The sequence below is a fragment of the Balaenoptera acutorostrata genome, chromosome 16 (genome assembly GCF_949987535.1).
Source record: "Balaenoptera acutorostrata chromosome 16, mBalAcu1.1, whole genome shotgun sequence".
NCBI classification, from domain to species: domain Eukaryota; kingdom Metazoa; phylum Chordata; class Mammalia; order Artiodactyla; family Balaenopteridae; genus Balaenoptera; species Balaenoptera acutorostrata.
Genome location: NC_080079.1, coordinates 73,390,808 through 73,405,927, shown reverse-complemented (window position 1 = coordinate 73,405,927; position 15,120 = coordinate 73,390,808). Strand labels below are relative to the sequence as shown.

Below are 15,120 nucleotides of genomic sequence, written 5' to 3'. Positions count from 1 at the left end.
CAGTGTCTGGCACAAGGGTCCTCTGTAACTACTGAATTAAACTGAGGTGGGAATTATTAAAATAAGAATGATGGGTATTAATTTTTGTTAGATAATACTTAAAACTTTTTTAAAGAAAACAATGGTGTTTTGGATCTTTTATGTCTTCTTTCCAATGTATTAGCTCACAGTTAAAAGAGGCCATTATTCTTCCAAAATGTTACCTTAACTCAACATGCACTATGATACTAAGAAGTAATAGTAAATTATTTTAAGGGACACTACTGCTGGAATAAGGACCTCTTTGACTTGGTGCATATGTCCAAACTGAGTAGGAAGCTCTCTTGTCCATGATCCCTACAAAGCCCCACCATCCTCATCAACTGACAGACCTCAGCTCAAGAGTAACTTTCTGAAACAAGATTTCAGAAAAGCAGTAAGAATGTTCAGAGATGAAAAGAGAAACTGGGTTGAAAGACCTTCATACACTTGGACAGTCTAAGTACTGCATACCCAACATTTATCCAAAAAGAATGTTCACAGACTGAGTCTTTGTGACCCACAGAACGCCTGTGAGAGATTTTCTCACGGTCACAGGATTCACCACAGAAGTTTGTAGTACGATATAAACACTTAATAAATTGTGATTAAAACAGTCATAAGAAACGTTTACTAAATCATCTCGTTTAAATGCAAATTTAAGCTATATCTATTTTAATTACCTATGTAATTAAAATACTTTATTTTAAAATATTTTATTAAATAAATTAATAAAAATTTATTATTTATTATTTATTTTAATTAATAATAATTTTAATAAATAGTTTATTTTATTATTTATTTATTAATTATTAAAAATTTATTTAAAAATCTCACAAAAGGAAGTGAGAGTCTTTAACCAGATATAGGATCTGAGATCTTCAAGTAAAAGCCTCTGGCTTTGTAGAAAACAATTACAGTATGAAGTACCAAATACTAGCTAGCAGAGAAGAGATGGTCTAGCAGAAACTTTATCATCACAGCAGGTAAAACAAGTCAGATTCCAATTCCAATACCATCCCTAAGCTCATTTACAAAATGAGGTGGTGGAACAAGATGTGCTCCAACCACTCTTTCAGTTTTAAAATTATTTTCAAATTAGGCAAACGAATGCTTTCAAACCAAATTAAAATACATTCAGAAAAAAACTGAAATCCATCAATATGCATATGCCTGGATTTCCCACTAAACCAAACGGACCCCAAACTACCGTACTGGGCAGAGAAAAACTAACTATTCGTCAAACCTATTTCATTGTCTTTGGCACAGAGACCATATTCCCCATTCTCCCTTGAAATCAGGTGTGGACATGTGACTGGCCAATAAAATGTGGACACAAGTGGTCGATGCCACTTGGAGGGCTGGCCCATAGAAACCTCAGGCATGACCCTGCACTCCTCTTTTCCACAACCTGCCAGGTGTACGTTGATGTCCTGGCTGATCTTGGAAACCACGTACTGATAGTAGCAGAGCCCCAAGATGCTGGGTCTCTGAATGACTAAGTGCGAAGAGCACACTCAAGCCACTATCACAAAGCCAGGACTTTAAATGAGAAAGAAACGATTTCTATTTTGTTAAGCCACCAAAATGTCACAGGTTTATTCATTTATTTCAGTACTTAGCTTTACCTGAACTAACATTTCTGCTGACGACTTAATCTCGCTTACAAACAGAAAAATTCAGTGTTTAGCTATATCTCTCCCTTCACTAAATTCTTCCATTATTTATTCCAAAGGCTTACAGATCTTCATGTCCTAGTTCATTTTTTCAGTGAGCCTTCTCAATTTTGCTAATATGCTGAAATGATATCAAATTTCTCTGTACTGATATAATGAGCTTTAGAACGCCCCTAAATATTAACATTGATCCTATTTCTGCTCTTATGTCTAAGTAACAGCCCCTGGAAACATGTTTCCTTTTGGAAGGAACAAAAAATAGTCAAACAAAAATTCGCAAAAGCAAATCATCAAATAAAAGATTTGATTGAACGACAAAAAAAGCCCTTTTAAAATACTTTTGCTCTTCATTCTGTCAACATTTATCAAACAGCTATTAAGTGTCTGGGATACATCAGTTAATAGTAAAAAACTTTTGTAGACTTGTCGAGTCCACGTTCTAGTAGAGGAGAAAGAAATAATAAAGAAACATAATAAATATGGAGATTACAGAGTAAGTCAGAACGCCTTAAGTGCTATGGAAAAAGAAAACAGCAACACAAGAGCTATAATGTGTGCTGGGTTTTTAAGAAAAACCTTCATATTTAAGCAAAGAGAAATTTAAGCAAGATAAAGCCTTTACTCGGGATTAGGTTCTGAAGTCTACAGGTAAATTAAATCCATCTAATAAGAAAGCAATGGTACCACTTACTAGCTTATGACCTTGGACAAGTTGCTTAACTCCTGTGAGTCTCAATTTCCCCACTTATGAAGTGGTAAAAATAATATTTATGACTTAGGGATACTGCAAAGGTTATATAAATATAAATATTTAATATATAAAGAACAATGGCTTAAAAAAAGTATCTGTAACTGGCCTAAAACACTCACTTAACCCATCATTCACATTCTCGGATGAGAGAATTAAAATATTAGTTAAGGTATGAACTGAGTTTTGTGCACCAGAATGTCTCAAAATTAAATGACAATTTTTAGTATTATCACAGTGATATAAACTAAACCAAAATAAAGAAGAAATATTTTTGTCTTTGAGATGGAGGACATTTCCCCCAACCGTTAATTTTTCAACAAATAAAAAAAAAACTGAAAACACGACAGGGCATGAGAAAAAGTTTTAAGTGACTTATTTCAAGTAAGTAATTATTTGTCATTTGTTTAACCATCCCTTGGGACAATCTGTAACCCACTCTGATAAGAAATGTGTAGAAAACAGACCTAACTTTTTGTTGTTGTTCAATTATTAGTAGGACACTCAATGTTTGAGCTCACACAAGTATCCCTTAGGGACATGCTCTGCGTGCCATTAGCACTATTCTTAATGAGGAAAAGCACAGAACTCCTTTAGTTCAATGCCAGAATTGTTTTATCTTCAAGTCAAAAGAACAACTATTTGGAGTAACACCAAAACAAGCATTTAACAATTACAAGCAGCAAGCTATTCATAAGCATCACATTGTTCATGCTACTCTAATTATAAATAACCTTATTTTATCAAATAAAATATCTGTCAGCAAATTTTTAAGTCCCAGACACCTCTTTATTTGACTGCTTTATTCCTTAACTTTAAGAAAAAAAATCTTTATTGTTTCAATTTAAAGAACCTCACTTTAAAGACTTCCTACAGAAAAGTGAGACACACAGAATCCTTAAATTTTTAATTCATGGGTAGGTAATCTCAAAGAAAACTTACAAATCATAAACAAAGGCCTTAATCAGAATATGGTGCTTACAATAATCCTCAATGATAGTGAACTGGGAATATCTGAAGAAAGACTGCTCCCATTTTACTAACGTCCTATCTAAACTTTTTCCAAGAATGTAGTGCTTCCTTCCTGATTTAAGAAACACTCTACTGATTCAATGAAATGTCCCCTTTGCCTTTTTTTCTCCATTTCTGTTTTGTTCTAAAAGCCAAGTATGACTTCCTAGGTTTCTTTCCGTGTCATTATCCATATGGTCCTTGCTCTTATTTAAAGCCTTTCCTTATACTTTACTCATTGATCCATGAAGGACCTACAAAATAAATTACTGGGCCAAATAAAGCAAATCTACAGTGTCCCTAGATTAACTGTGCTTTTTGAACTTCACATAAATGGAATTATACAGTTAGATACTCTTTTGTGTCTGCTTATTTTGCCCAACAGAATGTGAAATTCATATTTGCTGTCACATATGGTTATCATTTTTTACTGCTATGTAGTACTACATTGCACAACTACGCCACAATGTACCCATTTTCCTGTTGATAGACATCTGGGTCATCTTTTACTTTTAGGATATTATGATTACAGCTGTTATGAGGTTTCTTGCACCTGTCTTTTGGTGACATAAGCCTCACTCCTCTTGGATATATACCCAGAAGTAATCATACAGTAGACACGTTCCCAGCTAGATACTGCCAAAGTTTTTTAAAATGGTACGGGCAGTTATTTATGATTTAGTCATGCTGGCGAGTGAATGGTATCTCACTGTGGTTTCACTTTACATTACTCTAGTGAATAATGATGCTGAGCACCGTTTAGTGAATATGCACAGTCATCTGAATATTCATATTTTTGAGGCCCCTATTCAACTTTTTTGGTCCTTTTTTTTTTTTTTATAATTTATTTATTTTTGGCTGTGTTGGGTCTTCGTTGCTGCGTGCGGGGTTTTCTCTAGTTGAGGCGAGCGGGGGCTGCTCTTTGTTGCAGTGCGCAGTCTTCTCATTGCGGTGGCTTCTCTCGTTGCGGAGCACAGGCTCTAGGCGCGCGGGCTTCAGTAGTTGTGGCATGTGGGCTCAGTAGTTGCGGCTCGCAGGCTCCAGAGCGGAGACTCAGTAGTTGTGGCACACAGGCTTAGATGCTCCGCGGCATGTGGGATCTTCCCAGACCAGGGCTCGAACCCGTGTCCACTGCATTGGCAGGCGGATTCTTAACCACTGCGCCACCAGGGAAGCCCTTCTGGTCCATTTTAAAATTGTTTCTCTTCTTGTTGATCTGTAGGAATTGCCCATATACTCTGCATATGACTTCTCTATCCAATGTATGTATTTAAATGTCTTCTCTCAGACTTCGATTTGCCTTTTTGCTTCCTTAATGATGTCTTTTGATAAAAAGAGTGTCTTAATTTTAATGAAATTCAGTTGATCCGATTTTCCTTTAGCAGTTAATGCTTTTTTGTGTCATTAAAAAAAAAATCTTTCCTACCACAAGGTCACGAAGATACTCTCGTATGTTTTCTTCTAGAGGTTTGTTTTAGCTTTCACTTCACCCTTCTTTCTCCCATTACCTCTGATCTTCTCTCCCAACCCTGCCAAATCTGTCACGTGCAAGGCTGTGCTTGCATGTGGCAACATAAGCTGAATTCATGAAATCTTTTTTATTATATGTGCTATTATTTTGAATATCAAATAAATCCGATAGTAAATAATAAATGATGAGGATGGGAATGTACCCCCTTTCAGAATATACTATAATGACTCCTCATGGAAATGTGTTATCACTTTAGTTTATAATAACACGCCTCCAGCTTTAACTGATACACGCAGGCACCTTCTCTTACTAATATCAAGACGTTTCAACAACCACAGGTTGACATTTCTGAAAAACAAGTGCGGAAATGATAACCAGACTAAAACTGAACATATATTGACCAGGTGCCAAATGAACTCATTTCCTACTACTGAACTTACCTGAGCTCAGTGGAATCAGCTATTTGATAGAAAGGAATACAGAACTGCCATTTACTTCTATAAATATGCATCAACCTTTGATTTTGTCTTTCTGCAAATTTCAGGGTATGTCTGAATTATACAGTTATCTCTCCTCACAGTGAACTCACAATAAGAAAAGGATGAAGAGGATCAGATCAAGTACCTTGAACATTTGTGCCAACTAATTTGCAAATGGTGATAATCACCAAGATCCAGTACTCCATGAAACTTTTAAATGAATATATAAAACCCAGTACTATCCTAACTTCCCAGTATGGAATCACACTACGCGATGTTCTGGTCCACCTGGCTAAGTGATACATTCTCTTTCATAAACTTACTATGACTGAAACTTAGAGCCACAAGTGAGATATATCCATAGTGGGAAATGAGTTACGCCCTGTCTGAATACACCCTACTCACTCAAGAATAAAGTTCATCTATTAAGTCTGTGTCCTCAATTACTTTATTAAGATCTATCAATGACTGTCACTACACAGAAAAATAAAGCCCATTAAGCATTTTTAGATTACCTTTACATTACTATTCAGAAGTTCCAATTTTTTAAAGCCAGTGATATTTCACCAAGTATCAATTAAAATTCAGGCAATGCACATAAATCATGTAACAAACTATTTTTTTAAAAAATGTTACCACTACCATGAACCTAGACTCACCTGTAGTAATGGCTCTGTGGAACTGATGCATGTCTTCTCCTGAGAGCTCTTGGGCTACCTGCAATATCTTTTGTCTGACACCATCCAATTTAATTTCTGATTCAGTCAGTATTTCTTCCATATCAGGAGCACTATAATCAAGATATTGGGGACTTTTAAAACATCAGTCAGATGTTTTGATAGTGAAAAACTGAAATAATCTACATATCAATTAACATAGGGCTAAATAAATATCCTATGTATCTGGAAACTTCTAACTCAAAACTACAACTACAGTTTACTAAAAATAGGTTAAAAACATGGAAAAACACTATAATATTAAGTGAAAAGGGAAGTATAAAAAGTTGTATTTATAGGGCTTCCCTGGTGGCGCAGTGGTTGAGAATCTGCCTGCTAATGCAGGGGACACGGGTTCGAGCCCTGGTCTGGGAAGATCCCACATGCCACGGAGCGGCTGGGCCCGTGGGCCACAATTGCTGAGCCTGCACGTCTGGAGCCTGTGCCCCGCAACGGGAGGGGCCGCGATAGAGAAAGGCCCGCGCACCGCGATGAAGAGTGGCCCCCGCTTGCCGCAACTGGAGAAAGCCCTCGCACGAACCGAAGACCCAACACAGCCATAAATAAATAAATAAATTAAAAAAAAAAAAAAAAAAGTTGTATTTATAATATGACCATAACTACAAGAAAAATTATGTTCATAAAAATATGACATCTGGAGATGTCTACTTTTAGTCAGGATGGAGTAACATGGACAGGATTTATCATCCCACCATAAAACTAAACAACTAACAACTAAAGAGAAATACATACATATAAGAAAAATGGTTTTCAGACATTGGGCGACAGGCAGCATGGGACAGTGGTCCCTGAGAGAAGGGTGAAAAAAAGGACACGTGCCCTATGACCGTCCCATCTGACTGCCTGCAGTGCAGGGATGAGAAACTTAGGTGGACCCTGGGAGTCTCCCTGAGTAGAGGGGGAGGAAGTGGGAGTTCAGGTTGGTAAAGATAGCTAAAACTTGCAAGGCAGAGTAACAAAGGAGAAAACTACACACAGAGCTTTCAGAGATCTACACAGGGGACCCACTCAAGTCTTCAGCTGAACTCTGATCAGTGCAGACTTGTGAGGAAACTACCCAAGGCTGAAAAATGAACCATCCTAAGTGAGCACGCAAAACAATATCCAGAGCTCACACAAAACCAGAAATTGTTGGTTCATCACTGGCAGACTGACACTACAAAAAGTATTAAAGGAAGTTCTCTAGGCAAAAGGAAAATGATACCAGATGAAAATCTGGATCTATACATAAAGGAATAAAGGACACCAGAAATGGGAAATATATATAAAAATATAATTTTTTAATTTTTAAAAAATCATATTGTTTAAGTAAACATAATAATGTATTATGGGGATTATAAATAATATAGAAGTAGCATATATTTCAAAGTAGCATAAAGGCCAAGCTTGTAGAGGTGAAATGGAAAAGGAAGTATACTATTACAGGGTTCATATACTATAGGTAAAGTGATATGCAAGCTGTCCTTACCTTGTACAGTATCATATTAACTGAAAACTGTGCATATCAACATAGTGACCTCAATTTGCAAAGTAACTGTTACCACAGAACCATGCAAAGGACAGACATGATTCTGAGATGCACAAGTTTCAATTAACACAGTATTGTGCAAAGTAAGGACAGCAGACTGTGACAAGTCATATATTATAAACCATAAAACCACCACCATAAAAACAAAACAAAAAGGTACAGCTACTAAACCAACAAATAAGATAAAATGGAATTATAAAAAATACTCAGTCTTCACAACATTGTAAAGCAATGATATCCCAATTAAAGAAAAAAACAATATTCAACCCAAAATAAGGCAAAAAAATGGAAAATGGATCATAAATTTAATTCCAACCATATCAATAATCACATTAAATGTAAAGTCTAAACACCTCCATAAAAGGCAGAGACTGGATAAAATGGATAAATGGATAAAAAAGCAAGAAAGACAAGAAATCCTCTTTAAATATAGACACAAATAGATTAAAAATAAAAGGACAAATAAAGATATACCCTGTTAACACTAATCAAAAGAAAACTAGAGTAGCTGTATTAACAAAGTAGAATTCAAAACAAAGAATATTTCCAGGGATACTATCATAAAAATAAAGGGTCAATTCATCAAGTGAACAGAACAATCCTAAACATTAACACATCAAATAAAAGAGCTTAAGTACATCAAGCAAAAACTGATAGTAGGGAAAAAAGAAATAGACAAATCCACAATTACCATCAAGAGATTTGAACCTCTCTCAATAATTGATACAAGTATACAGAAAATCAGTAATGACACAGGTGATTGAACATCATCAACCAACTTAATTGACATTTATAGGACACTACACCCAACAATAGCAGAATATGTATACTTTTCAAGTGTACAAGGTCCAGATAGACCATATTCTGAGCCAAAACCAAGCTTCAGTAAATTTAAAAGAATTCAAATCGTAAAAAGTATGCTTGGCAAATTCCTAAATATTTGGCAACAAAATAACATCTAAACAACCAATGGGTCAAAGATGTAATCAAAATGAAAATTAGAAAGTATTTTGAACTGAATGAAAATGAAAAAACAACATACCAGAATTCGTGGAATGCAGCTAAAGTGTACTTAGAGCCATAAAAGGGAAATTTATAGCACTAAATGCCTATATTAGAAAAGAAGAAATGATCTTAGTTTCTTCTTTGATCTCAGCTTCCGTCTTAAGAAACTCTTTAGAAAAGGAGCAAATGAATGCAAAGTAAGCAGAAAGAAGGAAATAACAGAAATCAATGTGTCAGAAAACCAAAACATACAGAATATCAATGAAATCAACAGTAGTCCTTTAAGATCAATAGAATTGATCAACCTCTAGCCAGACAGATCAGGAAAAAGAGAGGATACAAATTACCAACTTCAGGAATGAGAGAGAGAACATTACAACAGATTCTACAGAAATTAAAGGATAATAAAAGAACATTATGAGATGAAATGGAAAAATTCCTTAGAAGACCAAACTACCAAAGTTCACTAGCAGAGATAGCTACCTACATCTATTAAAGAAAATAAAGTACAGTTAAAATATGAAATCTGCTCATTAACAGTAGTTATCTTTACGTACTCTGGCTGATTTCTTTCATAAAGTATTTTTACTTTCTGTAGTTTATAATTTTTCTGAAGTTTACTATTTTCTCAGTTTACTAATCAAAATATACGTATAATATGGACACAATTATGATAAAAAAGTATAAAATATGAAATCTGCTCATTGATAGTGGCTATCCTAGTGTATTGTCACTGACTGACTTCTTTCACTCAGTATCTTTACTTTTCTGTCATTTTGTATTTTTCTAAAGATTACTATTTTCTAAGTTTACCATAATGCATATTTATTATTTTTTGGTGGACAAATATTTACAAGATGACTGTACACAATAACAAGGCTTGTTCTAAAATATTAAGTTCTCTTGTCACAGCTCTACTATTTCTTTAAACTGCTGAATATTTACAGCAATTGTTTTAAAACTGCAATTTCTATTGAAAAAGAGTGTTCATAACTAACCAGATCAGTGTTGCTTCTTTCCATAATACAAGTTCAAGTGTGCACAAGCTATGTGAAAACTGGTTCAAAAAACAAGCAAAAACTAATTTTAGAGTCAAGTATGAAAAAGAAAATGTTAACAGTGCCACATTCCAATAAACCTATATATGGCAAATTTGCTTCCACTTAGTGGAATAAAAATTAAAGCATTTCAGAATTACCTTAAAAGTTGTAAGTGAATAGAATACTTCAATAATATTTTAATAATAAAAAGCTCATAAATTATATTTGGTCTTTCTTAAATACTTAAAAGACACATGGTGGGAAGCCAATCATTGCTATCCTTCTAAAGGCATTTGGAATTGGTAATGTAACAAGAATCTCTCTTTGGGAGTTGCAGGGTGGGTGATTTCTACCCCCATGTAGAACAGAGAAGCAAAGAAAGCTAGTCAAATGAAATATGAAGCAAACAAAGATGAGAGATGGAGATACCCAACTGCATTCATAAAATATTCCTGAATCTTCTTTCTAATTCACTCCCTTCCTCTTAATTTAGGCTAGTTTAAGCTGGCTTCTTTTACTTGCAACAAAGAAATCTATTAAATATACAGAGCCTACCAAGAAAAATATTAAAGTCCTAGAGAATGAACGTCACAGAGCTGAAGGTAGAGGAACTTTCAAAGAATTAAGCAGTCAACACTATCACATGCTGCAAATACGTAAGTCAGAAAAAAGCAGAAGTGGGGCTTCCCTGGTGGCGCAGTGGTTGAGAATCTGCCTGCCAATGCAGGGGACATGGGTTCGAACCCTAGTCTGGGAAGATCCTACATGCCACGGAGCAACTGGGCCCGTGAGCCACAACTACTGAGCCTGCGCGTCTGGAGCCTGTGCTCCGCAACAAGAGAGGCCGCGATAGTGAGAGGCCTGCGCACCGCGATGAAGAATGGCCCCCACTCGCCGCAACTAGAGAAAGCCCTCGCACAAAAAAAAACGAAGACCCAACACAGCCAAAAATAAATAAATAAAATTAAAAAAAAAAAAAAAAAAAGAAAAAAGCAGAAGAGTGTGTACTAGATTCAGCAATATGAAAGTAACAAGGGCAATTTCAATTTCAATTCTGTGAGGCAGAAAGCCAAACTGCAATGAACTGAAAAATGAATGGGAAGGTAAGTTAAGCAGAATATAACATTTATCTAATATTAAAATTTCTGCACACATCATCCAAGGAAAGCTTTAATGTAATAGGTGCTAGTAAACCATTAAAAATTTAATATTTTCACAAACAGTAGCTCTACCTTGGTGAACGACCTTAACAGAACATAAATCCCTAGCTGTTCTGAAAGTAAGAATTGGTCCCTATTTTTATTAACACGTTCATTCTTAAAATCTAGCTGCTACTAACATCCTCTGAGCCCAGTGGTCAAAAAAGGCCAGCTAGTTACTGCCCACTGACTTACGATATATATTAAATGCGATACATATAAAATACGTATAAAACTGTGTCCAACTGTGACAAATTTTAAAGATATTTACTCACCTTGTGATCCTGTGGAGGAGAAAAATTGTCCTTTTACTTTCAACAGTTATATCCCGACTAAGTTTCACAAGTCTCTCGTATTTGTCATGTCTTGCATCAAGTTCCTGCTGAAATGCTAAGAACACATTATTATGAACATAAGCATGCTTATTCTACACTTGAAGCCTATCAAACAATACTGGAGAAACCACCTTATTTACTCTTAAAGTACTTGGAAATCAAAGACTCTGCTACTAACCGAGATATTCTTTAACTAGAGGTATGCCTTAGCTGGATTTTACCACTCAGAGCCTCACAATGAGACATACATTTTGTAACAAATATCTGTTCTAATAAACATGAGATTGTTACCACAAAATTATCACATATAACTACCTACAAAAACTACTTTCAACTACCTCGCTAGGTTATGTAAAGTTATTTTTAATTACCTTACCCTACACAATAAAAATATCTACAAAAAATAAACTGGAATTTTAAAATTAAGTTTATAACCCTTAATATAACATCAACTTTCTGAATTCTCAAGCCCTAGTTGTTGCAATACCCATAAACCACTTACTTATCTTAACAACCCCTTTATTTTAGAAGCACTGTCACTCCAAAGACCTAGCAAGTTGCCTGTCCTATAGGGAGCAATCCACAGAGGAATTTTGAATACAGAAGTTTATTCAGAACCGGACTTAACTATTAACCAAATTAGTAGTTGACAAAGACCTAAATACATCTGGTCTTTTATTATTGAGATAATAATTAGGCTAGGATTTTACCTAATATTTCAAGACAATCAAATAGTGTATTCACTATTTATTTTGACTACATTAATGACCACTGTGAATCAGATATTATAAATACGAAGTTAAGGCAATTTCTACCCTCAATGAGCTCAGTCCAGTATGAGACAGAGATGTAAACAAAGAATTAAATGTAATCATGCTGTAATAAATATATAGAAAAGGTTCAGTAAAGCAGGAACTACATTTTTCTTGTTCACTATCAACACATGCCAGAACATAGATGCTCAATAAATATCCCCTGACTGAATGGATGGATGTTCAACGAATGCAATGTTTGTCACCAAGTTTGCTTGGGAGGAAAATCCGAAAGGCTCCAAAGGGAAGAAGCTACGTGAGCTGGGTCTTGAAGAAAACTACGGTACACCAGGTGGGCAATGGGGGCACCAAGTGCGAAGCAATTCCAAGCTTAAAGAACTATGCGCACAAAGGCAGGCAGAAACATAGGACAGCAAGATATGCTTGGAAACAAGCAGCTCAGTACGGGGTGAGTGAGAACATACCGGTGGGGAATATTGGCTTGGCCAAAACGTTCGTTCGGTTAATGAATACGTTGCTCGATAAAGTTCTTGGTGAAAATGAAAAATGCCTTTTATAGCTACTTAAAACCGAACGAACTTTCTGGCCAACCCAATACTTGCCCCAGTGTATCGATAGTTTTTCCACTGGGTATACAGCTCTATCAATATGCTCTCTACTCAATTACAACTAGTTGTCTTACACCCCTGAAGATCACTGTGTGTGCTGTGGCAGTTCTAAAATATGTCCACAAATCACTCCTCCCTTCAAACAGAGGAACCTAATTCCCTTCCTCTTAAATATGAGGCAGAGTTTTAAAACCACCTCATTTGTAACAAAAAAACTGTAGCAAAAGTGACAGTGTTATGATGTCCAAGATTAGCACATAAGAGAATTGTGGTCTCTTTCTCTCCCTCAGTCTAGGGGAAGCCAGATGCCACAACACGAGGACACTCAAGCAGTACTATGGAGGGGTCCACGTGGAGAGGAACCCAGAGCTGGCTGTTGGCAGAAGGCCTAACTTGCCGATAGCTGTGGATCCTTCAACCCAATTCAAGCCTTCAGATGGCTGCAAGTTAGAACCAACAGCTAACTAAGCCCCCTCTCGGATTCCTGAACTACAGAAACTATAAAGAACAGGGTGCTGGAGTAATTCCCTGGCGGTCCAGTGGTTAGGACTCCACGCTTCCACGCAGGGGGCATGGGTTCAATCCCTGGTCAGGGAAATAAGATCCCGCATGCCATGCGGCATGGCCAGAAAAAAAAAAAAATAGGATGCTGGGCAGAAGAGTTAGGTGAATTTTGTTTTATGTTGGGTTTTGCAATGAGGAACAGCTTGCCCAAGTTAATATACTGAGAAAAGGGGAGCTGTGAATACGTGTACATGTATGATTTACATGTACATAGACTCCCACTCTCTGCAAAGTGCTACAGTCAAAACAAAAATACAGGCCCTGTCTTCAAAAGTCTAGCTGGGAAAACAAAACCAATACACGTTAAAAATTGAAAAATTAAATATACGTATATATACAGCTGATATACATATACATATATACACACACATAGCTGATACATATACACATACATATACACTGGAAACATACACCTAATGGAAATACACATATATACCTGATACACACACACACACACCCCCCTGGGGGGCGGGGGGGTGAGTATATATATTTATCAGGTCCACAGTAATTTTTAGTTACGTGGCTCGTCTTATGTTAATTAACTAACGTTTACCTGTGAAACTGTAATGGGAAAAAGAGTCAAGACGTCTGTAATCTCAACTCTGAGGGTAGACCCAGCACTATGGCAAAACCCCCGGGAAAATTCTCAGAGGCTGTTTTCACGTGCATAACATGGCTAACTGATCCTTCTTACAAAGTCTTTAGTTCTCTTCCCCTCGCCAGCTTACATGACAAGAGAACTTACATTTGAAGGCCAACATCACAGGTGAAGAGGAATTAACATCCTTCCCTTCTCTTCTCTGGTTATGTGGGAAATTGTCATGCTTCCTTTTCCTGAACCCTCCTGATCCTTACGTAGAGAAGGAGAAAAAGGTTGGACAAGGCTCTTCCATCGCCAAGGAGCTGACAAAACATGACACAGGCAAACCCCTTCCTTCCTTTAAAACCAGGCATCCCCAAGGCCCTCGCCACAGAGGCTTCCTCAACAGACGACAGAAAAGCAACCCTGCCTTCTCCCCCCCCCAAACCTTACGCTCATCCAGGCTTCCCCCAACGAGTACCTTGATCTAGCACAAGGTGGGGCAATTACCGAACTAAGATAAAAACGGCTCGAGGATTAAAAAAAGGCGCAAACAGGGCCAATGTGGCCTGGAAATCACCAGGGCCGCCGCCCCTCCCGGAGCTTGCGCGGGGAGAGGGCATCTTTAAGGGGTGGGAAGTGGAAAACGCGACCAGAAGGCTGGATGAAATAAATAAATAACGCCCAAAGCCGTCGAGGACGCCACCTTCTTTGCTGCTCATGTCGTCACGGCCTACGGCGAGAAGACACGACACTCAGCGCCTCGGGGCGTGCACGATGCGTACAGCGGCAGCCGAAGAACCCAAAGCGGTACCCTGCGCAGCCGGCCGACGTCGACGCCCCGGCCGGAAGCACACGCCCGCAGCCACTCAAGCGTCTCCCTTTTCTCTCGTACACTTCCGGTCGCGTCCCAGCCCCGCCTCCGCTGGCTCCGCCCCGCGCGTGGCCCGGGGGACCTCGCGCCCTCGCGCCGTTGTCGCGCCTGCCCTCTGCTGTGCCTGAAGGCAGAAGCGACTTTACACGCTTCTCTACATGAGCCGTCCATTAAAAAAGACGATGCATCCCCCTGAGGGTGAGAGCAGTGTGAAGGCGGGAAAGCGACGAAAGATGTACGTGATTTTTTTTTTTTTTCTCAAGGCACCTTTGGAACACCCTCGCGTTCCCTCAGCGTGGCCCCCGCCTCCCGCGCGGTGCATAGTGGGGGTTGTAGTTCACCGCTGGAGCCGGCCCTGCGGCGCCGGGGGCCGGCAGGTGAGGAAGCGACAAGCCCCGCGTGTCCTGTGGGATGGTCTTCTTGGGATCAAGGCGGAACCTTACAGAGTTAGGAGTCTTTAGTTTGCCATTCCTG

At 37.9% G+C, this 15,120-nt stretch overlaps 1 protein-coding gene across 3 annotated transcripts in view; it reads right to left on the bottom strand.

The window, feature by feature from the left end:
• Window positions 1-14,637, bottom strand: part of TSNAX (translin associated factor X) — a 33,804-nt gene extending 19,167 nt beyond the window's left edge. For 2 of the 3 annotated variants that reach the window (XR_009005611.1, XM_007173770.2), the window contains exons 1-4: window positions 14,479-14,637; window positions 13,938-14,042; window positions 11,188-11,302; window positions 6,063-6,193 (exon numbers count right to left, since the gene is read on the bottom strand). Coding sequence is in view for 2 of the 3 variants with exons in the window: in XM_007173770.2 (XP_007173832.1) it covers window positions 6,063-6,193; window positions 11,188-11,302; window positions 13,938-14,042; window positions 14,479-14,494 (367 nt within the window). In the remaining variant the exon portion in view is untranslated. Of the gene's footprint in view, window positions 1-6,062; window positions 6,194-11,187; window positions 11,303-13,937; window positions 14,043-14,253; window positions 14,401-14,478 lie in introns of those variants that run through there. The other variant, XM_007173771.3, reaches the window with a different exon arrangement.
• Window positions 14,638-15,120: the final 483 nt, after the last annotated feature.